General features: G+C 43.5%; 1 protein-coding gene across 6 annotated transcripts in view; it reads left to right on the forward strand.

The window, feature by feature from the left end:
• The window catches only part of LOC119186599 (transcription initiation factor TFIID subunit 4), a 133,860-nt gene that overhangs the window by 8,222 nt on the left and 99,716 nt on the right, over nucleotides 1–25,922 (forward strand). For 4 of the 6 annotated variants that reach the window (XM_075877422.1, XM_075877417.1, XM_075877418.1 and 1 more), the window contains exon 2: nucleotides 19,063–19,095. The exons of the other annotated variants lie outside the window; for them this stretch is intronic. In XM_075877422.1, the coding sequence (XP_075733537.1) occupies nucleotides 19,063–19,095 (33 nt within the window). The remainder of the gene's footprint in view (nucleotides 1–19,062; nucleotides 19,096–25,922) is intronic. 6 annotated transcript variants of the gene reach the window in all.

Consider the following 25,922-nt stretch of genomic DNA (forward strand, 5'->3'; position numbering starts at 1 on the left):
CCAAGATGCAGATGTCGGCGGAGTGTACATAAGCGACGTTTGCATAGGCACGTTAGACTGTGGACTGATGAGTGGTCGACTGGTGGGCATCCTTTGCGACCAAGATGCAGATGTCGGCGAAGTGTACATAAGCGACGTTTGCATAGGCACGTTAGACTGTGGGTACGGCAGAGGTGGATTGGAAGCTGGGGCCTACGACTCGTTGTAAGGCCCTTGGCTGACGATGCGATAAACCAGTGGTGACGAGTTGTACGTCACTGGAGGGGGTCGACGGACGGCCGATGCGTAGCTGACAGACCGCTGGTCTGAGGGCGATTCGGGCAACGAAAATGCCTGGCGGAGTTCTTGCCGCACAACTTCTGCAACGGAAGCCACAGTAACGGAAGCCAATGTACAAAGCCGCAATAAAGAGCGCCAAGGACACGTTCAACAACCACACTTTGCCTGTTATGCTGATTAACAATCCTAAACAATTTAATAAACTGTTTGAACAATCCCTTGAAACAGGTTGTATTTCCAATGATTGGAAAGTTGGGAGGGTGATTCCTCTGCACAAGTCTGGAAATAAACATTGCCCTGACAACTTTCGTCCCATTTCTCTCACTAGTATACCTTGTAAAATCGTGGAACACGTTATATACTCTCATCTCGTCTCTTTCTTGGAATCGAATTCTTTTTTAAGTATAGCCCAGCACAGATTCCGTTAGTCATTTTCATGCGAAACCCAACTCATATGTTTCACGCATGAACTTCATTGCATCCTCGACCACGGATCTCAGGCAGACTGTATATATTTGGATTTTTCGAAAGCTTTTGACAAAGTCTCGCATGAACTTCTATTTCTTAAACTACGTAATCTTAACATTGACTCTAATATACTTGCATGGTTGATCTGTTTTCTTTCAAACCGCTCACAATTTGTAACAGCAAACAACTTTGACTCACATCCTTTGCCTGTCCGTTCAGGTGTACCTCAGAGGTCCGTTCTCGGGCCCCTTCTGTTTCTAATCTATATAAATGACTTACCGACTAATATTTCTTCTTCGATTAATCTTTTTGCAGATGATTGTTTTATTTATCGTGAAATGAACGACAATAACGATGTCTCTTGCCTTCAATCCGACATTAACAAGGTCATGGACTGGTGCAACACTTGGAACATGAAACTAAACATTAATAAGTGTAAGCACATGCACATTTCTCGAAATTCTAGCCCAGCTTCCACTTACCACATTAACATTGTCTTTCTTGAAACTGTGCTTTCTTATAAGTACCTAGGTGTTCACATTTTTCTAACATGTCTTGGAAAACTCATATTCATTATATTATAAATAACACCGACTGCATGCTTGGGTATATGCGCATAAACTTCTCTCATTCATCCAGTTCAATAAAACTATTACTTTATAAAACACTGGTTCGCTCAAAATTATTCTGCATCTGTCTGGAGCCCTGGCATTGAATCACTCATTCTGATTTGGAAGCTGTGCAGAATCGTGCCTGCCGTTTCATACTCTCCAACTATCACCGAACAAGCAGTGTAACTGCTATGAAATTAAGTTTATTTCTCACTCCTCTTTCTCATCGCAGGTCAGTAGCTTCATTATGTCTTTTTCACAGAATTTATTACAACAGCTATCTGAAACAGAAATTATTAACAAGGCCATCATACATATTAGCTCGCATTGATCACTGAATAAAGTTGGAGTTCCATCATGTCACACCAAATGTTTTCATGACTCATTCATACCCAGAACTTGTGTCAGTTGGAATGATCTTCCCCATGATATCGCTTATATAACTGATAATAAGATGTTTCGTAAAACTATTGATCTCTAAATGTTTGTGTGTATATATATGTTTGTATATATGTATACATATATGTGTGTATATGTAAGCTTGTATTGTTAGTATACCTTTTTCCTTATTGAATTGTTGTCATTTATGCCTACTTTATTTCACTTACTTTTCTGCTGTGAGTTTTTTTTTTTTTTTCATTGCTTCTATTATCTATATCCCCACTCCCCTCTGTAATGCCCTCGGGCCCTGAGGATACAATAAATAAATAAATGTGCTTGCGAAGTCACAAGGAGGTTTCAGATCTCACGAACGACCTCAAGATTGAGCTCACGCAGAGAACACTCACTGCCAGCAGTCAAAGCAGAGAGGCCGACAGACGTGTTGTTTGGTTGGTCGTGGTACCGTTGCTGCAGTGCTTGCTCGATTGTCGTAGCTTCTTTGATAAATTCCGCTACACTTGTTCACAAGTTGCATAGAAGACTGGCAAACAGCTCTTCTTTGACGCCCCTCATCAAATGTCGGACGGAGTTTTTTATCTTCAGGCATCTCGGGGTCAGCCTGCCGAAAGAGGCGGGTCATGTCCTCCGCAAACATGGCGACGCTCTCGTTTGGTTTTTGTATGTGTGCCTCGATGAGCTGCATAGCAGAATCATGACGGTTGGTGTTTGCGAATGTCCCGAAAATTTGCTGCCGAAATTCATCCCACGAAGACAGCGTTGACTCGTGTTCACGTACTACGTACTAGCGCTGTCCGCCAAAGCAACAACGTGATAGTTTTTGTTGAGTGGGCCAGCGGTTGGCCTTGGCGACTCGCTCATACTGGGCTAATCAGTCCTCAACGTCTTCATAAACCTCCCCGGGAATTTGAGGCAGAACAACAGTAAGCTGTGAAGGCCTTCCAGTAGCCATTTCTCCAGGCACGGTGTGTTGCTGGAGAAGCTCGAGGGAGATTGCCTCGGGACTAAGGCCTTGCTGTCGGCGACTGTAGGGGAGGACAGAAGTATCCAGTGCAGGAACGGGTCACGGTGGCGGACTCGAAGTGCCAGGGCGCGGAGGTGTCCCAAGCATCAGTTGGAGAAGTCCAGCACCTCCATCAATGTTGCAATATTAAAGGAACAGGGTGACGGTGCGACCAGGAAAAACAAGGTCTGTATTAACAGAACAAAAAAAGAGCAGCCGCTTCGACGTCGTCTTTCTCGGAGGAACCGTGGTTGCTTTCTACGCTCATCACTTCGTCGTCCTCTGTCTTCTTGCCTGGCCTTTAGCCGTGACAATATAGAATGGCAGAAACAAACTACTAAAAAAGAAGGATGCGACACAATCATTTTTTTTTTCTTTATGCACTGGGTTGCCTGTGAAGACTCAAAAATATGGTGAAAAAAGTGTGGCATAGTGGGCCTGCAAAAGTGCCATATATTTATAGAAGACTCCTTGTTGACCTTAATTGTTTGAATTAGAAAATTGTTTCTTCTTTCATTACTATTATCAAGGAAAGAGGAATGTTAAGGTAGAAAGAAACTAAAACAACAAGACAAAGTTTGAGCAGCAAGTAAACAGTGCGTTTGAGATTCTAGACATTTCATAAGCATAGGCCACTTCAAGAAAAAAAATTTCACCTAGCGATGTATTAGTGCTTTTTTTGAATTCATGTATTTATATTTAATATCAAGTAGGGCATGCCACTGGTAGAGCTGCTAAATTTAATTTTTGATTCTTGGTGATGAGTCTGACCTTGTGCCTATGTGAGTTCCTTCAAAAATGCGTTACCACAACAAATGCCTGCATCTGCTGTTTAAGAATAAAGGTGCCCCCTAAATTCATGCACTAATTTTTAAATGTTTCACCACCTGTCTTGGGATGAGGTTTGGTGATATCAGTGTTGTGGGTACTTGTGTGTGAAAATACAAAAATACAGGATACATTCATATAATTGACAATAACAGTAGTGCACACAAATGATCGCCTTTTTATACTATGTAAAAAAAAAAAGTTTTTTTTTTTTGAGAAACAGTTTTGTTTCCATGTAATGCGGAATGTCCTACTTAAATTGCCCCTTGATACACTGCTTCTGTCGTTGTGCCGGACAAGATACTGTATGTACTCCAGTGAAGTACGCACCTGTTCCTAGAAATGCTCTAAATCACTGAGAGCCTGCCTCGTCGCGGTGGTCTCGTGGCAAAGGTACTCGGCTGCTGACCCGCAGGTTGCGGGATCGAATCCAGGCTGAGGCGGCTGCATTTTGAATGGACGCAAAAAGGCTGTAGGCCCATGTGCTCAGATTTGGGTGCACGTTTAGAAACCCCAGGTCGTCGAAATTTCTGGAGGTCTCCACCACGGCGTCTCTTGTAATCACATGGTGGTTTTGGGATGTTAAACCCCACATATCAATCAATCTCTGAGAGCCTGGTGCTTCGAGTGAAAATAGAGAGAGAAAAACATTAGAAGGAGAAGCCCTGTTTCTTGATGGGCAAGCAGTAAGGCTTATGCAAAGCTCTTTGCATGCTGATCTGGTTTAGGTGATGATCCTGCAATAACAATCCGATGAGTGTCAATTTCATGCCATGAAATGGCTGGCCTGTTTTGAAGATGGGTTTGAGTGCCACCTGTTACAACACACGACACTGACTCAACAGAACATAGGTGGCACGTCATTTATTCCAGGTCAGCCAGAGCTCCCGCGCAGCGCAAGTGTCACGAGACCGGCTAGCCGTGCTTCTTGCTGGTGATGATGATGCCACAGCTTCTCCCCTTCTTAAAAGTTCAAACGATCAGGAGCGCGGCGCAAAGGTTGAGTGGCTGGAATCGGTGAACCTCTTGCACTTTCGCCCGAAAGTTCTTGCCGGGTTCTTGACGGGCTGATAGCGTGTCGGTGTCGCACGATTCGTCAACTGAAACGTCCCGCCATCGCACTTGGTCAAAATGCCGCCGTTCCTCAGTCATGTCCACTGTGACCATGTGCTTGCCTGGTGGTCCGCACAATATCTGATATCCACCTTTTTCATGGCTAGAACGTTTGTCTCCTAACGCGCTGTTCCACCGGCCATCGTGGTTCTCGTGGGTTGCACGGCTTTGCTCTAACAGCGTCTGTGGACGGCATAATTCAGTCAAGTTTTGTTTGTATTTGATACCCAGCAATGTTACAATGCATCACACTGACTCAAACAGAACATAGGTGGCACGTTGTTTATTCCAAGTCAGCCAGAGCTTCGTCGAACCCGAGCTCCCACGCAGCGTGAGCGTCACGAGACCGGCGAGCTGCGCTTCTTGCTGGGGATGACGATGCCACGCCACCGCATTGAGCTGTTAACCTTGCCATTTTATATCTTTAACAACTGAACGAACATTGCTATGGTAGATGCACTCGCATGAAACCTGCTGAGTTGCAGCATTCAGCATTTCATGACCTTATTAATTTGCATAGGGATATACAAAAAAAAGAAAAGATTTATTTAACAGCCCAAGGTGGTGGCACCCATAGCTTTTCTTTTTAATCCTGATATTGACAGATAGGACAATTTTGGTACATTAGTTCTTTAACCTGGACACCTTGTTTCCCACAAAAAAAAAAAAACACATTGTAAACATACACCTTATCATACACAACGACTAATATGCTCCAGCATGAGTATGCAAATAAAATTGAGCGCATCAAGTTAAGGAGCTTGAGCGCGCTCTTGTAAACTTCCGGTGTGTGATTCTGGAGCACGCTTTACGTGCTCCAACCCTGATACTGTGCACGAGAGCTCATGCACCTGCTACGGCGCCCAAAGAGTGACATGTAAGGTGCGTTCTCCTTCTCCACTCTTTCCAATCGTGAAAGCAATGCAACATTCGTCTTGTAACCGTAGCTATATAACGCGTTCGTGCTCCCGAAAGCAGACTGCTAGAATCACTGTTAAAGGGGTTGCGAAACGAACACTAAATTTCCCAGTTGCAATTTTTCCTGCTTCAGTAAGAATTAGATTTTAAATATTTTGGCACAATATCCGGTGTGTAATAAATGACGCCTGTTTGAAATTGCAGTTTTTTTTTTTGGGCTCGCTAGCTACCTGTGGCACCTTTTGTCGCTATAGGCACTAACATGTGATGTCAGTGAAATGACAGAGTAAGAGAAGTTACAAGCAGAGTGTTAACTTTATTTTGCACTAAGGTAATAGATTTATAAGAACCGAGAAAATAAAAAAAATAATGGAGCATTTTTTGCGCTCTGAGCTGTGTGATGTGCAATTACAGCAATTAATCTGCTTGGTTACGTTTTCATGTACATCTAGGCTCTGTTGCATGTGTATCTTTCCCTTCCTGCTAGTGGCCTTGGCTCGATCGGTCCAGCCAGTGCAGCGTCTCAGTATTCTTTCTTTTCTTGTTGTGTCAGGTTGTATTCGACTGCGTGTTCTGGATGGCTAAGTCCTCGCTATGCCAACCGTTTGTGTCCTCGGACAGTGCCACACAACTTATGAAAGTGCAAACAACGTTCGCTTTCGCAAGCTGCCCAGCGAGCCACAGTGCAGAGCAGTGGGGCTACGAACTATCAACTGTGATGGTCCCGATAGTATGGGCACACAGAGTGGAGGCTCGTGGTCGGGGATTCCGCAAACAGAGGTTCTGCCACGCAATCTGCATACCGTGCTTCCAGGGCACTAGCTTATTCACCATCGTCGCCACCGCCGCTGTCTTGCTTTGACGATGGCTGATCTCGCACTCGCATGGTTGCGTTGGCGTACGGCTCAAAGCCCGTGAGCTGACTCCGCTGTAGCTGACAATGATGTAATTCGGGAAAATCGGCCATCCTACGCTGTGTGTCAGTGACGTTATGGTATTGTGATGTTAGTGACGGCACCGTGATTAAAACAGTATTATGCTATGCACCACTATCAACTAAAGCTCAAAAACATCGCTGCGTCACTATGTTCTGTCGACGACAGAGAGTTTTCATTGGCTGTCTTAAAGTGACATCAGCTGTGCACAGTTGATGGAAACGTGAGCTGGGACAGCGAAATCGTGCTTTTTTAGCTATTCAGGGAGCCCAGATGATCAAACGAGTCAAAGTATAGTATTGAATGGACAGTAGGGATTTTGAGTACACACGAAGTTGAAAATTTTTGGAAAATGTTTCATGACCTCTTTAAGCTAAGCTCCGAAAGCATCGCACTCGAGGGCATTGAGCGTGTTCCTTTGGAGTTCGGGGTGCTCTAGCTTAATGCACCCATTGTTGACGGCATTGACCTGCAAGATTGCATTTGCAGAAGTGATGCAGTGTATAGATATATAAATAACTTCATTGAGTAAAAAGAAGTACCAGTAGTTTCCTCTGCTCTTCTACAACGTTTTCCAGCTTTAGTTGTGGTGTGGGTTCCTGGCCATGCTGGCATTACTGGCAATAAGCTAGCTGACCAGCTCGCCTGTTATACTTGTATCCAGATTCCAGAGGTCCCATGGCCCTATTCACCCATGGTAGATAGGGCATGATAGAGTGATAGCTTTGCTTCTTTCTCTCTGTACAATCCCGGAAAATGCCTGGATGCGTGTGTTTTACCGTCAAACTCAGCAAAGGTCAATTTTCGCCTCTTCCTCCTCAGATGTGCATTGTCATAGCAACAAACATTCACAGTGACGTTTTGTTTTCCTCCTGCTCACCTCTGTTTATCGATCGGCAAGAGCCAGTGGGCATGCACGCCTGGCAGTGGCGTACCAACTCTTTCGTGAGTTGGGGGGCAAACCTACCTCACTCATCAGCCGGGATATATTATATCTAAATATATTTAGCTACCACGAAGTTCAATCACACTTTAACAGGCCAAGGAATGGCGCCCTTAGCCCAAATTCCGCGTCCAATACGCGACGCTCAACTTGCTATGATGTCTTTGTCCATGATTATGCTTTGGCGGTTAACATCTACAGATACCCAGTAGTTTAATAAATTTATCATGGGTGTTATTCGTCGGGATGAAAATGTACCAATCATCAACGAGGATACATCCATGCTGAAAGGGGCTATACCTGCCAAACACCAAAACATACATTCGGCAAACCCTCTTTTATCAATGTACAGTAAACATTTCATTACCCCTGTAAAGGCTCCTTTTACTTTCGTGTTATATGCCAATTCCTGTGACGAAGAGATCAACCAAGTCTTTTCAAGGAATTAATGCTGTTATATTTTTCGTAACTTTATTGCATATATTCAGGCATGCATGTATTATAATTTGTCTTAATAGCCTGTATACTGTATCTGGAGCATGCAATTATTAATAATATTGCTATTGTTATATTACTACCATTATTAAGGTATTATTAACTACTGAACCCTTTTCTTTAAAGATGTATAGTTTATGGTGTTAGGGGCGTAGTACATTGTTTACACTCATTGGAATGAAAATTTCTTAACGGGGCCCCAGGCTCCTGCATAAATACACCAATACAAATAGTGTAAACAAAGTTTTTCTTTGAAAGAACAAAATGTGAGCAATTATAAGGCTAAACTATCCCTTGTTGCTTCCTTTCAAAAATGGTCGTTAGCTGTATATTGAATTCAGCTGAGTTTATTGCACAACAAGGTTGCGAGGAGACCAGGTGAAAAAGCAGCATGAGGGGAACCATGAAGGAATATTGGTGTAAACAGTCTTTGTCATTCACATAGCACCAGCTTGTTACGCGAGGCAATAAATGACGCGAAATTGACCCATTGCGTAATGACCACTTACGCACGACCACGTCAAAAATAAGAGAATAAACTATTTTCGATACGGCATATTGTTTGCCATTAGTTCTTCAGAATTTAAAATTTTCTGCATGCCACAAAATCGCCTGCTTGTTATATGACGTCACGAAACCGAAGGGCATCTCCTTCTAAATGTAATTCAAGCAGTCTAGCTGCCAATCACATAAGCAGCAGCTACATATAATAGCTGGCGAGATGGATTATGAGTTTAATAAAATATTTCCACATGCAGCATAATGGTGTTTAGTAGTTTGTGCACGTATGCATCTCTGTACAGTTTGTGCACGTATGCAGCTCACAGTTTCTGAGAGAAAGAGAAATACAGAGAAATAAGCAGTGTTGCATGTGTGTGCTTCTTTGCTGTCTGAGATGTATTTTAAGCTGTGAAAGACAATTCAAGTTGAGTGAGAACCAACTAGCTCCATTCCTAACTAAGCCTCCATAATGCTAAAAACCATGGTACTTAACCTTGTCCTTGGTCCGGTGAGTCAAGTTGCGGGGTAAGCTTAAAAGCTGAGCTTCCTACTGAGCTCGAGTCAACTGCTTTATTCGTGGTCACTTTGCAAGCTGCCGCTATGGGTTCAAGTTACCGTAACAAGACTGATCAAGTTTATCATATTTTAAAGCAGAAACAATGTTTGGCCTTTCAGTACGGAACAACTTAAACATCAAAAATGATTCGTCCCACTCATCGGCTCACAACAGCTTCTACAGAGCAGTGGTGATGGTATATCCTCTTCGAAGAAAATTATCCGAAAGCAACAAATGCTTTGATCGGTTCATAAACAGTTTCTCGTTCCCATCGGTAACTGCATCAACAAGTCACGGCATAATAAAAGCATGAACAAGTAATGTAATAATATAGGCCCCTGTTCAGCGCTTGCCTGCTCTGGACAAGACGCTAAAGCGTCGCACAGGCGACCCACACTGCCAAGAGCCTACAAGGAAGGAAGGAAGGAAAATAGAGGGAAAAGAAAGGCAAGGAGGTTAACCAGCCTATAGGCAGCCGGTTTGCTACCCTGCGCAAAATCATCACAGCAGCAATGTTGGTAAAATTTCGTGCTGTTGTAACATTACCTTGTGGCAATTTCATTCTCCCATAAGAACGAAATTGAGTAATTACTGTCATGATGGAAAACTTCACCTTACTTGTTAGTTTCCCCAGCGTATAGCCAAGAGTGACCATAGTGCACTGTCGAAAGTAGAAAGCTCAGCCCCCCCCCCCCCCCCCCCTGGCTGATACGCCTATGACGCCTAGAAACCTCAACTCCTGTCACATGACTCCTGTGCCTGCACTATGAAGAGAAATAAGGGCAGTGTACTACTGCTTATCGCTCCAAAGCACCGACGCTCCATACATTTTGGCACAACTATTTTACCCCACTCTTCACCAACCACATTGCACACCTGCGGGGCACCCCGGGCTGATCTTTTCCACTGCTTGTGGAGCTACCCAAAGCCCGTGGCAGTAGACCCTATCCCTAACCCTCCCTTTCCTCGTGGGAGGCCGCTCTTCGGGTCACTTGCTCAGACTGGTTGGTGCACCGGGCCTGCCTAGAGATGTCGGCCAGGGGGCTCCCGGACGTCTAGGGGCCCAACCACATTTACTTTGATTTTTTTTCAAATAAAGTTGTATCCTCCTCCTGCTTCTGTAATACTATGATAATTGTTGCTATTTGATAGATGAGCTTGGTTTAACCTTGTCTGACCATGTTTTTGTTTAAAAGTGCTACCTAAAGCAACATTATTTTACTCACACTACTCCACCAATACCTCCGCCACACCCACTGCTAACTATACCTTACAAACACATACCATTAGAACCGTACAATTCAGTTCATTCATCACATCAGCTCCACTCTTCCTATACCTTCTAGCCCAAATTGTCCCTGTCCCTATGCAAGTGTGGAGCACATTCTGTTCTCCTACCCCAATGCCATCACATCTTAATACAGTAGACACCCATTCGAAGGGACCATGGTCACTCGAAGAGACCATGGTCAATTGTAAGCCTTATCAGGAGTTCGGCTTATTAAAAGTGCCCCCTTAAAAACACATGCTAACATTCAAAGTGCACCCAAGTATGTGTCTTGACAACACTGAATGGAGTCAGCCTATAATTGGGAGAAATAACCAGAAGATGCATTTATTTAGGTCAACTTGATAAAAATTATGTCTTAACATAAGCATATATACGAATCTAATGCGCACCTGATTTTTGGGGTTAATAGTATGTATGCTCTCGAATGTGTGTATAACACATTTTCACAATAAATCTGTAGCACGGCCCTGTGTTGACAATTAGAAAACAACAAAAAAAAGGAGGGATAAGCAAAATTTTTTTTTCAAAAAATGGAAAATGTATTCTCCTGCCAGTGAGCCTGCATTTCTGTGAGCCTACATTGCTGTCTTTAATTATTCACTTCTATATAAGCCTCAATTGCATGCCAACAAAGCCAATATATGCTGAGCTGCTGAAGAAATCGCCAGCTTTTCTTCGAGGTCCAGATATTTTTCTGTTTTCATGATTAACATGCTACTGAAGATCTCCGTTCGAGATACAGTGACGAGCCTTGGGCAAACAAAAAAGACGCGACCCAATTGTCTTCGATGTGCAAATTAACTCCTTTCTTTTTTTGTCGTGCAGTTTCATAATAGGTGCTTTTAGATTGTGTGTGTTACTGGATAGCGGAGGGTATCCGCGCATGCCCGAGCCTTTATGTAACAAGAATTTTTACAGAATGTAAACAACACTCCAGATAGGGTTCACGTTAACTGTCTTATTTGGCGAATCTACCGTCGTTTGTGGCTACTCGCGATATCTTGTGGAGACATCATCTGCCGAGTTCAAGTAAGCTGAAGTGCGAACCGTAACCTTCTTTAAGCCAGATTACCGAAGCCGTAAACGCAAAAATAAAGCCCCTGACAGGCTCGATAAGTGGTGCCACCTAGCAGTGCCAAGGTGAACCAGACTAGCACAAAATTGTTATTGCAGAAACATTGTGCTCTGTACGTTGGGTGCAAATACCTTGCAGTGGCATTATAACAAATGAGTTGCTTTTTAAAAAAATTTTTCCCTCAAATACACTCGAAAACAAACGTGTCCATGGCTCTGGTTGCATGAAGTGTCACAAGATGTCAACACCATCAACATATTGGACTATAGAGTTTCCTATTAACTGAAGGGACGGGCGGTATTTCGCTAGTGCTTAGCTTAGAAAGGGGGGAGGGATAGAAGAAACGGGCGAGAGAGAGCCGCACAGGATTGGTCAAGGGCCGCACTGTTGGTCAGATATCTGAATAGCTCCAAAATTTGCATAGAATGTGCTCAGGCATCGTTTTATCAATAGGATGGATACAAAACAGTCTCCAGACAATGCGGATTAGATTGAAACATAAGCTCATAAGCCCGAAGATTTGAATTAGCCTGTTTTGCACTTGGCCTACCCCAATTTTGTGCGGAAAATCACCACCAAACGACGTATCAAATTGCGATACCACCTAGTGTTCATGCAAGACATTACCACAAATAAATTGTTAAAGTCATCCCACTGCAATCTCAAACTTTATAAAACAATGCCTGTCAATATTGATGCCGAGTTATATTAATTCTATATTTCTTTGTGTGTTGAAAGCACTTCTGAATTTCCTTAGCTCGTCTATTGGCTGTTTTTTCTCTCGTCCTTTTGTTTGATCCCTCCCCCAAATAGCCTTCCTGGGGCTGCGATTATTCGGCGACCATGGGAATGATGGGTAGTAGATAAATTTGCCTGGTCTCTGTAGTAGCGCGCTTTGAACACACTTGTGGCTTTGTTTAATGCTGGCTTGGTTCAGATAAGCATGTCGGTGCATGTCGCTGACCCCCTCTCATTTCACCAGAAAAAATATATTTTGTTTTAGAGTTTCCAGGACCACAAAACTACTTTTGGTTTTGCAAAAAAAAAAATTTACCCTAAAAAAATTCACAAGTGTCCACTGAGCTGTTACCGCTTATTTTGAATTTCGCGAAAAGGGTTTTTCGATGAGATCCCACAAAAAAACTGTTGTAGCTGTAGGCTTAAAATATTTAGGCCACATACTAAGAAGAGATTTCTTTGAATAACCATTATTACTTCGCAGTGTTGGCTCCGTTATTTTAGGCCGAAAATCACGGAATCGGCAGACAGTTCAATATTGCTCAATGTTTAGATTTTTTTTTCTTCGTGCCTACAGATGTCAGGCTTCCCGAAAATTTCGAGAGCATTGCCACATGTTAGGTTAACAAGTTTGTCAAACATAATTGCTGAGAGTGACATCAAATGTAAAGTAGAAACATTTGACTGAGGACATGTCTCTGAAAATGCAATATTTTGAAGACCTTTTAAAAAAAAGCAATCTTCCATTTTTTTTCAAACTCTTCAGAATTAAACCCAAGCACGTGCTCTAACTTAAGCTGTAAAAATATGTTGCATTATTTTTGTGAGAACAGAGTTACAAAGCATAAAAAGTGTTAAAATGACGTAAACTGAGTGTGATATCGAGCGAGCAAAAAGCAATAGTTGCCATTATCAATATCTTTAGGCCACGAATGTGTTTTGTGGATGTTAATGGTGGTTTGAAAAAACATTCTGAATTCTGTGTTAGTGTTCCATTAATGCTATTAATGCTGTTGTTAAGAGACCTGCTTTTGAAAATAATCACATGTATAGAAATCGTTATAAATGTTGATATGACTTATAGTTCGAAAATATGCCAGAACTTCATTGACTTAGCAGTTTTGAGATCATGTCTTGTTGAATGATTCTGGATATTAATTATAATGAATTGTTCGACAGTAATGACTTGGCAGTTTTGAGATCATGTCTTGTTGAATGATTCTGGATATTACTTATAATGAATTGTTCGACAGTAATGTGAAAAAGCTGTAATCAGTAGCCTGGCTAAGGAACCTCTGGTAGTGGCGAGTAAGTGAGGTTATCTGCCAAATAACAATTAAGGGGAATCTCTGTAACGAAAATTGTGAGAGAATGAAAATAAGTCGGATATTTCTAAGGTGTTCCAAACAAGTTAAAGAGCCTGTCACAATGTTTGGGCACTGTAAAAAATAAAGTTGGCACGTAGATCACTCCAAAGTAATTTTGTTCGCAAGTCATAAAATGCCTGCATGGTGAGAGAACAGTTTAAAAGTTTAAAATAAGAAGCCAGGTGCCCTTAGTTACATTTCAAGGGCGAGTGAAGGCAACATCGAGTGGCGTAGCCAGGGGGGGGGGGGGGGGGTCAAGCCCTCCTCGAAATTTTTTGTCCAATGCCCCCCCCTGCCATTTACCCTACTTATTTATTTTTTTCATCGCTTCACGCTGACATGATCTAGAAACTAAGCGCTGCTACTATCACACTTTCATTCCTGGGCGCTTTCACGGTGAATAATGTCTGCATACAGAAGAATGTGTCGTGGTGTTTCTCAGTGCTTTGGCACTCTGTCAGATTTTGGGGAGGAATCTCGGCCACGAGTGTTTTAAGTTGGCTCGGCGACAGGATTAATGCTTAAGTCATGATCATACTTGTACCCGCTGGAACAGATCTCGCCGGAGTCGGTCACTACGACAATTTTCAAAATAGGCAGAGGTTCGTTTTAATGAAAAAAGCCAGACACAGTTCCAAGGCCTAATAGGCCATGTTCAAGCATACTACAGGGTGACTCTTCGTGTACTAAGATTAGGATATACTCAGGCCAGAGAATAACAACATCTAATTGCATGCACACACACAGGAGCGTACCCCTTCCCCCACACACACACATACGCACGACAGAATATTTGGTTCATACACCTGACGTGGCTTGTATGCCAGTGTATAATATACTTATACATATCTTTATTATGTCCTAACGTTTAAGGCACTCCGAAGTGTTTTCTAGTGACGAAAATGCAACACAGGCACATGTGCAGGCCAATCAGAGCATTAGAAAGGCGTACTAAAATACTCATCCTGTAACTTACGTTGATAAATAAAAAGATGGTGGTCATAAACCAAAAGCAGCGTAATGAGAATTGCAGTGTGGCCAGCTGTAGTGAGGACAAGTTTTATTGTTTAGCTGTGTGGCAAACAGCGCAAGAATAAGGAACATAAAACTGAAAAATATGCCACAAATTATATACAGGGTGCCCCAGCTATGTTTAGCCAGGGCTTAAGGATATGCCGACGCACGCAATTACGATGCGACCAAATGCATGTTTCAAATCGTTGCCTGGAGTTAGTCAGGCTACCACGTGACAATCCCACTTGCGCGCCAGTGCACACGATGATTCTAGTGCTCTGTAACGTTTCGCGTACAAACGACCATAGATTTGCCCGATTTCGCTGTCTTGACAGGGCCGCAACGATGGTGGTGGCTTCGCGACGAAACCATTTTGCTGTCGGCCACAAAAGCGATAATTGTTGTTACTGCTTATCGCTGTCCTGAACCGGTGCGAGGGAAAGGTATCATTCACACGCGGAACGTATAAGAGAGCACCTAAAATAACGACGTGCGTAAGCGCGCCAGTTGGTTTCTGACTCGGTAATTTTTTGTACTTCACGGGCGTTTCTACTTAGTAGAAAGTCACTAATAATTAACAGATATAATGTTCAAAACTGTCTAATCTGACGCTTTGCAAAGCGATCTACAGCTTTCTCATTGAAAAATTTTATTCATCTTAGTTCTTTCAAAAGTTAGTTAAACAAATAAAATTAAACAATATTTTAGAACACAAAAAATAGTCTAACTTCTGGCATCGGTCAGCAACATGCTTTTGGTCGCGTCGTAATTGCGTTTGTGGGCATATTTTTAAACTTTGGCTAGAGATTTCTGGGGCACCCTGTATATTTATTCGCTTCATCTGTTCGTTTCTTTACGTTGGCATGACTAGAAGGGCACACTGAGCAATTTCTGCAACTAGTGACATGACGGCCAACAAGAAATGCACATAATGGAGAAACATGGTTGGGCATGTTATCACGAAAAATTACGAGCAACGTACATAGTAACCATAATGTTTTACAAAAAATGAAAGAACCCTTATGAAAATTACTGTTGATTTTACATTGTCGGACTGTGATCAAATGATTGACAATATTGATCATGAATGGTGCCGCAATACTCATTGACTTGCTTCAATACTTTGTCGACAATATTTCTGTTGAGCATTTAGCAATAAAAATGTCATCGACTCATTTTCATTGAAATACCATTGTGGGAGTATTTTATAAAACAATATTTCTGTTGCGCCCTTTGCAATAAAAATTTTATTTTCACATTTCTATGAAAAAATTATGAACAAATATTTCGTAAATAATATTTCTGTTGAGAACATTGCAATAAAAATTTTATTGTCTCATTTCGATCAAAAGACCACGGATGAAATATTTCGCAAGTTTCATAAACAAAATTTTGTAAGAAAAATTGAGACATGCGTCCACTCATGTTCTCCGGCGCGCACGTGAAGGGGGTAGGGGGGAAAAAAAACAGAGGCGAGAACCGCAGAAGCTGAGAAGTTTCGTGTTCGCGTGCGGCCGCTCTATAGTGCATGCGCGACAGGACTGAAACACTGGCTTATATGTTTATGCTTGTGTTCTACAAAACAAGTTGAACTGATGATTTTAGGAAAGCATGACAAAAAAAGAAACGAACGGGAGGCAGCGAACAGAGAAAGATCAAAATTGGAAATCGGTCAGTTGATCTTTGATTAGTTATTACATAATTTGATGAACTTGAACATCAAGTATACAGAAGTCAGGTGCAGGTGTCAGCAGGAGAGCGTATGCACCGACATTTCCTAACTCTTTTGAATATTAACTACAGTTCTCATATTCCAGCTTGGATTTGTAACATTGAACGACGACCAAGGCAGCCAGTGTACTACATTGGAGATAATGTACCAACTATAAAAATCCCCATTTTCTAAAGAGCAACTGCATGCAGTAACAATAGAGCTTTTCAGATTCGTTCTGCACCATTTCTCGACCGTCATAGATTTTGAAGGCGTCTGCTGGGTACTACTTAGCTTGTAACCGATAAAAAGGAAGTACATTGTCATCTGTAAGTGCCATACACCTAGCATACAAAGTTTCAGAAAATTTCGAGGCAGTGTTGTGAAAATATGCAAAGTACATTGAAATTTTTGACATCATGTGCGAAGATTTCGGTGTTAAATTTAAAAATGAAACTTCAACCTTGATCATCTCCGCTAATAATGAACTGCTGATGGTGAAATATATCGCATTAGAGTTCTCAGAGTACAGTTTGTCAATCTAAAGCAAGTCATAGTTTCTCTTTAGTGTCTCTTTAGCCTCCACCTTAAGAAATTATCTTAAAGTATAGCTCTAAATGTTTAAATTGCTTTTTTTTTGTAACATCAAATTGTTTCTTCATTCTTGTATTGTCTGTTTTATTGTAGAGTTTACACATATTATATTCGTATGACATGTTGATTATGTATTAACATGCTATCATTAACGATAACAGTACTTTCGTGAAGCAGTGTGAAGTATTTCAAGTTTTTACAAAGACATGGCTTATGTTTGTAATATGTGGTGGTAAACTATAAGGACTAAAAGCAGTTATAAAGCACTACAATCAATTTGTAAAATTTTTACATGTAACTATTTCTCTAAAGGAATCGTATTTCAAAACGGGGGCATTATTGTTGCACACTCCATACTTTAGCCGTTTCAGTCACGATGTGTACAAATGGAGATGCCAACTTCAGTGGTACGTCACGCACCACGTGTTTCATCAAATTGCTTGAAACTTGATGTTCTCATTCGTGCAGGCCACCTGAGTGGACAACTGGTGATCATTAACTTCACTATGCTGCATATTGTTGCAGAGAATCATTTTGCTGGGTGCACTACCATGTTCAACGATTTTTCGACGTGACATATTCCAAGACCAATGTAAAAACCTTTTTTTGTATGCTCGAAACAAACATAACCAAGAAACAAGCTGTTCATGCATTTCAGTCCTAATAGCAGATTCTTTTAATGTATGTACTGAAGCTGACTGCTGGCAGAATAATAATTAGATAATTAGTTATACACTCAATAACTTTAATTACCAAAACTAACAGGGAACAACACTTTCCTTAATTTTCTTTCTTGGAATGTAATACTGAGTGTCTTGGAATTATGTCACGCGAATTAGACGTGTTTCTGACAGCGCATCATGATTCGTGACCGAAAGGGTACAACAGTACAGCGCATGATGTTGCTATTATTACAAAATAAGTTTTCCTGCTGACTAAAGTGTGGTATACGAGTGAGCATATAGTTCTATGAATAGCTTTACTACGTGTAATTATTGGTCAATCCAGTCTTGGAATACACTAAGCTGTGAGTGAAGGCATCTTGTAACAAAACATTTTCTGGCATATCTGTTGTCTTCAGGTAGCTACTTTAATACTTCTGTCACATGTAACATGTCATGTCATTTGCAGTAAATGACATTCATGGTGAATGTCATGGTAGCCTTCTGTTTCTTGTCTACACAGCTATACAGACTGAGGATTGCAATTGATGTATGTTAGTTGCCAGTGCAGTGCACTTTTTGCTTCTCATTATTATCCACTGACGAACTACAGTGTTTGCTTTCATGCCTGGCAGATGGATATCACATGCGAAATCCGACCTTGTTATTGCAGTTCTACTTCATCAAAATAACATGGAGGAATTGAAAATGAAAAAGAACAAATAAGTGCTTGTAAACGCGGCCAGCAGGAGATGATGTCATGTCAGTCAGGGGAAAAGTTTGTAGTTCCACAAATTGCTTCATGTACTGTGCTGTACATCAAAAAGTTCACAGAATAAGACACAGACTAAGAACCTTAATGCTGATTATACATTTGTAAAATTATCAGTTTTATAATTTTTTGTGGAGATCATACATGAGTTCAAAAAATAATGAAAGACGAATGCCATTAGCTGTGAATGTCATTCACTATGCCAGTGTAGTAGCACCAAAAATCGCATTTGACGCTTGAAGACATTTAGTATGCTTAGGCAATGAACCCGATCTTTCAACTTTTCTGATGTAACCTTCTTGGCTGAATACAAACCCTCCTAGTGGGTAGATCTGTTTGTCAAGGAACAAAATTTCTTTGAAGGGGGATGTGGTGTCAGAAATTCTTTGTTAACCCTTCTCAAAACTACTCATCTGTGGTGCAAGTTGTTTATGATGTAGTATGCTTATTACTGCTTGGATGCCTCATTGTGCTCATGTTGTCTGTAAAGGAACAAATTTGCAAAAAGCATGAGGATGGTAGACAGGCATGTAATGCTTTTTTTTTTAGGGGGGGGGGGTAGTTACATTCTTTGTTTGACATTCAGTTTAGGATTTGTTGCTCTGCTTTGATAAATTCTATGGGGCATTATTTTTTTGGCACCAGAGCTAAGTTTTATGATGTGTTAGGTTTTTGTACTCCTCAGACATTTAGCTGGATTCTTAAGGTGTATGGGTCTCTATGTAGAGACCTCACTTATTTCAACGCCTTCCATTGTTGTAACGTAGCATGTGAAACTTGTCTCTGCAGAGGTACCGCTACCATAGGCCTCCTGAACATGACGTGAGTATAAGCTAGCACTGGTCTGGGGATTCTGGTATCACTCTTCACTTTGCACTGCACTTTGCACGACCAAGGCCACCAGCAAGCTGGCATTTCACCTTTGAAGTGAAATCCTACATGCATTTCACAGTGAAGTTTTTCTTGGCCATGCTACATGCATTTCACAGTGAAGTTTTTCTTGGCCTTGGCCTGTCGAGAGACTCCCCAAGCATCGCTTACTCCAGTAGGCACTGCGGCTCTGGAAGGCAGCGTCATCTCTGGTAAAAAAAAGGAAACTGGGAATATACGTCGCGCATTTTCCCTTCCCTCCGCCCCACTGCTCGCTTTCGTGCACTTGCAGCGCTATGCAATGTCCTGCTTGAAAAAGATCTTCCCACTAGACAGGAACATCTTAAAGTAAACATAACCAAAGAAGAAGGGTTCGTTAGTAATGTTTACAATGTGGAGCAGACGTCAATGATGCCCAACTTAACTCGAAATACATTTCCGAAGTCTGCAACATTACCATTTAGGACTGTATACGTCGAGGTAAGCTTCATTCTGTTATATGTTAAAAATATATAATGGTCTATATGTACTGCAAAATGAAGCCACGCACTTTATCGATGTTTTATGTTGTCTGCAAGGAAAATATACGGTTGTTTGTTTGATGTGCACACTGGCAGTAGTAGTCGCGAATGAACTTCCGTGGCGTGTAAAAAAAAAAAAGAAACAAATATTGCACGACCATAGCGCTAAAGAGCCTCATTAGGTTAGTGTCATGACCCCCGTACCACTGGAGGAATACACGCTGACAAAGCCGCGAGGCAGCTAGCTTAGCTTTAACTGCTGCGAAGCAAGTTGAACTGCTCGCCTCGTTTTATTCTTTATTTTTTTCGTGTTCAGTTCTCTTGACCTCTTTTTATCAGAATATTGAATAGGCAAGGCTCTACTTGGTGTCACAGAAGAGATACTGTGAATTCTTCAGAGATACTCTGAGGTCTGGCAACAGACTTTTGCGATACCCCCTAACTATGCCTGATCTTCGCCACGGAAAAGGCCATTGCACCAATGTTCTAGTGACTCGAATGTGAAGCACGAATCGCCACACGGTCGTTTTCGAAGGCCATTGAGTCGATAGTCTATCGAGTCAACTTAGCACCCCACAACTCCACTGAAACTTCGGTGGCCATTGAGCGACAGAATCAGAAACAGCGCGAACATGTCTTGTTCACAGTGTACTGTTACGAAAGACGGCGACGCCAACACGGTCCCGAAGGCGCCACTGCTTCGAACTCCGCTGGGAAGGTCACCAGCCGTTTGGTAGCGTAGGTTTCTCAGCTCGCGACTGCTTCTGCGCAGAGCTGATAGGGGAGCGGACGAGACGACAGTGAGTTAAACGAGGTTTATGTACAGCATATATACAGAGGCGTTACAAACAAATTCGGCACTGGGGACGACAGTTTAGAGACTCGAAGAGCCGAGCTCTCTTCTCTGACACATAGGTCTACTGCTCGCGACGCGCCGCAGGGCTTTTTTTTATATGCACCGGGTGGATTCTTTGAGTAACCAAATGTCCAACCAGAAGCGCTGCTGGTCGTGAGGTCAGAATCCTCCAATGGGTTCGCCGCTGGGCCACATCATTCTCATCAAATACGGAGCTGCTGCACGTGGCTGTACCCAAGGACGAGTGACGTCGCCACGCATTGCGTAACACTCGCCAGACAGGAAGGCGCCGCTGCGTGATGGCGCCATTGAATTGTTCGCGTCAGGCGGGCTCGCGTGCTGGCCTTGATACAGATTGCCTTTTTCAGAGGCATGGACGTTCCATGTAGACTCCCAGGCATAACAGCACCCCCGCTGCCAGACAATGCGCCGGAAAGACGAGCTGCTTTCACGTGGCTCGGATGTCAGGCGCGCTCGTTTGCCAGGTCCCTCCAGGTTCGCCTCCAGGGCCATGTGGGGAGAATGCAGCTCCAGACTCCGTTCCGGAAACACATCCCATTTTTGAGGACGGATCCCAGCTCCACTGGCTTGTCGCCACAACTTGTCGGCCAGCTTCGCTCGTCTCTCCTGACGATCTTTGGTCTCAGCACTTGTCGATGGTTCTGCAGCTTGTCAAAAACGGTTCGACAACAGACAACACACGGCACAAGCAAGTGCCCTCAGTCGCCCGACAGAACACCTGACAAAGTATATTACAAGATATACTTAGCTACGTGTATATCGGAATTTCGTTCCCTCTACATCAAGAGGCACATGTGGGACACAAGACTCTTAAAATGAGAACTAAATTTTTACACTTACAACAACGTAACGAAATAGGATACAACATAAAGTTGGATCCTTGAGCTCACTCTGGACGAGAGCGCTCACCTAAGGCCGTGATGAGGTCAAAATTTTGCTCCGTATCACCAGCGAGAAACCGAAAAGTGGAAAAGGTACTAACTAAACGCACGGCTCCATGCGTCTGCATTAGCGTTTAGCTTTCCTTTTTTGTAGCGAACGTCGAAGTTGTGCTGTTGGAGCATCATTCTCCATCTCGGTAACCGGCCACTTTTAGGCGACGATACCTATGCGGTACCAAGAGCGGCTCATACTTGCGACGTTGCACAGGGGAGCAACGATACGGCTTGCTAGGGATTGGCTCCTCATAAGTTAGCTCGATATTGTGTTCGATCACCGTCGTGTTTCCGGGACGGTCCGAAAACATGTCTCCAAACTCGGAAACAATCTTTTTCAGGTGCTCCTTCTGGACATCACTTAATCTAGGCTCTAGGTTCAACTACTCCAAGATTACCTCCGATCCCCTTTCGGTTACATCACTAGAACTCAAAATTTCTGCTCCCTCTTCCTCTGAAGCATTCAACAGCAGATTTACGACCGCTTGACGTTGAACGTATGGTTTCATCAAGTTACTGTGGTAAATTTTGTTCGGCCGCCCTCCTAATTTCACTTCATAATTGGTATTAGAAAGCTTCGATAATACTTTGGCGGGCCCTTCCCAATGAACCTCTCAAGCTTGTTCTTTTTGGACGGCCCCAGCAGCATTACCTGACTTCCTACTTCAAAAGCGCGCTTCTTCGCCGATTTGTCGTAGTACTCCTTCGACAACACTTGTGCAGCATTCATGTGGCTTTCTACTAGCGCTTTAATCGAGAGGTCTTCACGCTGCTCTCGAATGAGCGTCTCTCGATCAACCCTCGACAGCTCGCTCCCACTTTCCGCTACAGGCGAGAGCGTTGCACCCCTCTCGCTCTGACTAAATGGCGTCATGTCGTCTCCCCCTGCTACGGAAACTGCGCCAGTCGCTTCGGCGATGGGCCGGTCGAGTGACTGCCCACATGACTCACACAGAGAATTTCCTCTCTGAGGTTCCGTCGGCTCGCCGCCAAGGTCACTTGATGGTTCACCACATTGAACAAGATCAAGCTCCTGCGAAAGCTTCCGCGCTTGCGATCGCGTGAGGGCCATGTACGCTAAGTTGGGGAAGAACGATTTACCATGCTCTTTGTGAAGCTGCTCTGAGTTGTTAGAGAAAAGATAAGCAAAACAATCCGGAAGAGCAGCAGACACAGCCGCTTCGGTGCGAAGCTTACCGAACGGGCCTTCAATGACAACCGTAGCGATTGGTAAGCAAGCACTCTGCTTTTCGACGACTTACCTGATCCACGCGCATTCTCCTTTAATGTCATCTGGAAACGCCAACGAAAGATGGACAACGTCCATGGTTGCCGCTGAGTTTCGATGTGCTCGACACGTTTTCCGATTCACACTAATTTCTTGGAGATACGGCTCTAACAACTGCATGTTCTTTTCTGATTCTCGGATTGTTGCGAAAGCAAACTTTTGCTTACAGTTTATCGCGATGTGCCCTTCCTTTTTGCAGTTGTAGCAGATTAGCGGCTTCCGTGATTCAAACGCCCGTGTGGTATCAGCGCGTTGTTCAGGAACCGCACTCGATTTCTCCGCTTCCGTTTGCGCTTCCCCTACAGTGTCCTTCGTCAGAGACGGGTCCTTCTTGAAAATACGGTGCGGAGCGGGTTTCCATTGATCAGGTTTCTTTGAAAAGACCTCTTTCCTTTCATCCTTTTCAACACGCACTGCCCTGCTATGCAACTTTCGGCTAGTATAATACTCCTCAGCTAACTCTGCTGCCTTGTTTAGCTGTACTTCACCAAGTTTGTCCTGCAGCCAAAGCTTGACATCCTCCTCGATGCATCGGTAGAATTGCTCCAATGCAATGCATTCTACCACTTTATCGCGATCGTCATAAACACCTTCGCCCTTGAGCCATTCAATTAAATCGGCTTTAAGACGAAACGCAAAGTCAGCGTGTGACTCATTCCCCTTTTTAGCATACCGGAACCTTTGCCTGAAAGCCTCGGGTGACAACTTATAACGTCTCAAGAGCACTTCCTTAACCTCGTCATAGCTCTCAAACGTTTCCCTCGACAAGCAAGTTATCGCGTCGGACACTTCGCCGGGAAGAAGAGCTAACAGGTTCTGCGCCCAAAGAGACCGCTCCAAAGCGTTTCGCTCGCAGACGTGTTCAAACTTGACGAGATACTTCGCCATGTCCTCGCCTACTACGAACGGTGGCAGTTGGTCGCAAATTCTCTGACCGCTGACCTGAACTGTCGCAGAAGCTTCGCTAGGCACCTGCGAACACTGTAGGATTGCCAATTCTATTCGTTTCAACTCAAGGCGCTCCTGTCTCTCGGCCTCCTCACGGCATTCTCGCCTTTCAGCTTCTTCACGTTCGCGAACTTCTCGCCTTTCAGCTTCTTTACGTTCGCGAGCTTCTACTTCTCGCCTTTCGGCCTCCTCGCGGCCTGCTTTTATATCCGCCCAGGCCTCATCGACTTCCTCAGCCGACACTCCTTCATCCTTCATGATCTCGAGGATCGCTTGCTTTCGTTTCGCATGGCCCAAAGTAATGCCGAGTTCCTCACAAATTTCGATGAGTTCCTTCACTTTAAGGTTCTCCATCGTTTCCACTAGCCTCTTGCTGTTTGCCCCTGTTAAGAATCTACTTGCCAGACCCACTATAAGTCTACAAGCAAGACGTGCAAACAATTTTTAACACTCCCGTGTTTACCCCCTCCGCATTAACTTTGGTTTCAAATCAGTTCGACTTTGCTTGAAACGATCAAAGCTCACTCTAATGCTTCACACAGCCTTTCTCTAAATTACTATAACCTGTGCTAGAGTAGTCTGGTGAACTGAGGGGAAAACATCAGGCACTCACCGCATCGATGTCGCTGACGCCGGCTGATCCCGCAGCTGCCAACCACTGTTTGAAGCGCGCCTCCGACGACGTTGCGAAGGATGCCACTGCTTCGAACTTCGCCGGGAAGGTCCCCAGCCGTTTGGTAGCGTAGATTTCTCGGCTCGCGACTGCTTCTGCGCAGAGCTGATACACGAGCGGACGAGACGACGGTGAGTTAAACAAGGTTTATGTACAGCATATATACAGAGGCGTTACAAATTCAGCACTGGGGCCGACAGCTTAGAGACCCGAAGAGCCGAGCTCTCCTCTCTAACACATAGATCTACTGCTTGCGACGCGCCGCAGGGCTTTTTTTTATATGCACCGGGTGGATTCTTTAAGTAACCAAATGTCCAACTAGAAGCGCCGCTGGTCGTGAGGTCAGAAACCTCTAATGGGGTCGCCACTGGGCCACGTCATTCTCGTCAAATACGGAGCCGCTGCACGTGGCTGCACTCAAGGACGAGTGATGACGCCGTTGAGTTGTTCGCGTCCGGCGGGCTCGCGTGGTGGCCTTGACACAGGTTGCCTTTTTCAGAGGCATGGACGTTCGGTGTGGACTCGCAGGCATAATAGTACTTGGCGTACTCGTGCACAAGATTGTAAACATAATTGAAAAAATCAGACCAGTACGCTTTAAAAGCAGTATGTGTGAGGGTTGCAAATTATTTAATAGAGTATTTTTGCCCACTTAAAATGTGTGAATTGCATTTACTCTCGACAACAGCTACATGCTTGTCTTCAGTGTGTGCTGTCTTGCTGCATATCGCTCGCCACAGTTTCGCTGCTCAATAATTTAAAGCTGTATATGCATTGATAACTATGAATAAACAACTTTTTGAAATATTTAAAGTACACCAACAGACATATTTGAGTTCTTAGTTTAATGAACTTGAGGTAACATGGATACAAAAATAAGGAACCGCAGCGCCACACAGTTTTTGCGATAAACGCCTGACCCACTCAATGGTCGTTCAAAACTGCTGTGTAGTAGCGTGACAAGTTCATTGAGTCGATAGAGTTGTGGGGATTCATTTTTTGTTGACTGGATGGCCTTTTGACCCGTGTGACCTGCTGCGTGAACGTGGCTCAGCATGAGAGTTGTCGAATTTCAGGCACATTGTTATAACAGGCATGCGACGAGCTCTGGCAATGAGCACACGCATAAACGCACACTCAAGCATTAAGCACTGTACGAAGTGTATACGCACACACGCGGCATTCGCGCGAAAAAATCTGCACAAGCTCCGAAGGTGACACACACAATTCATGTATTAAGTGCCAGTTAGATTCAGCTGCTCGAATATATACCGCTCTAATAAAGCGACGAAAATAGAACAAACCTCAAATTGACTTCAGATTTAGCTGAAAATACATGGATGTTTGGACCAACGTGACGATGCAGCCTTCTCGACACGTGAATTGCAGGCGGCGAACCTTTGACCACGTAGGGAATCCAGTCGAAAGCAACCAACAATGCAACACTAACCGTGGTATGATGTATATGAGTGTGCACATCCAACAAGGACAGCTACGTCTCACAAACCCAAGGAATCAGAACACAAAGTTGATTCAA

The sequence above is a fragment of the Rhipicephalus microplus genome, chromosome X, assembly GCF_043290135.1.
Source record: "Rhipicephalus microplus isolate Deutch F79 chromosome X, USDA_Rmic, whole genome shotgun sequence".
Classification (NCBI taxonomy): Eukaryota; Metazoa; Arthropoda; class Arachnida; order Ixodida; family Ixodidae; genus Rhipicephalus; species Rhipicephalus microplus.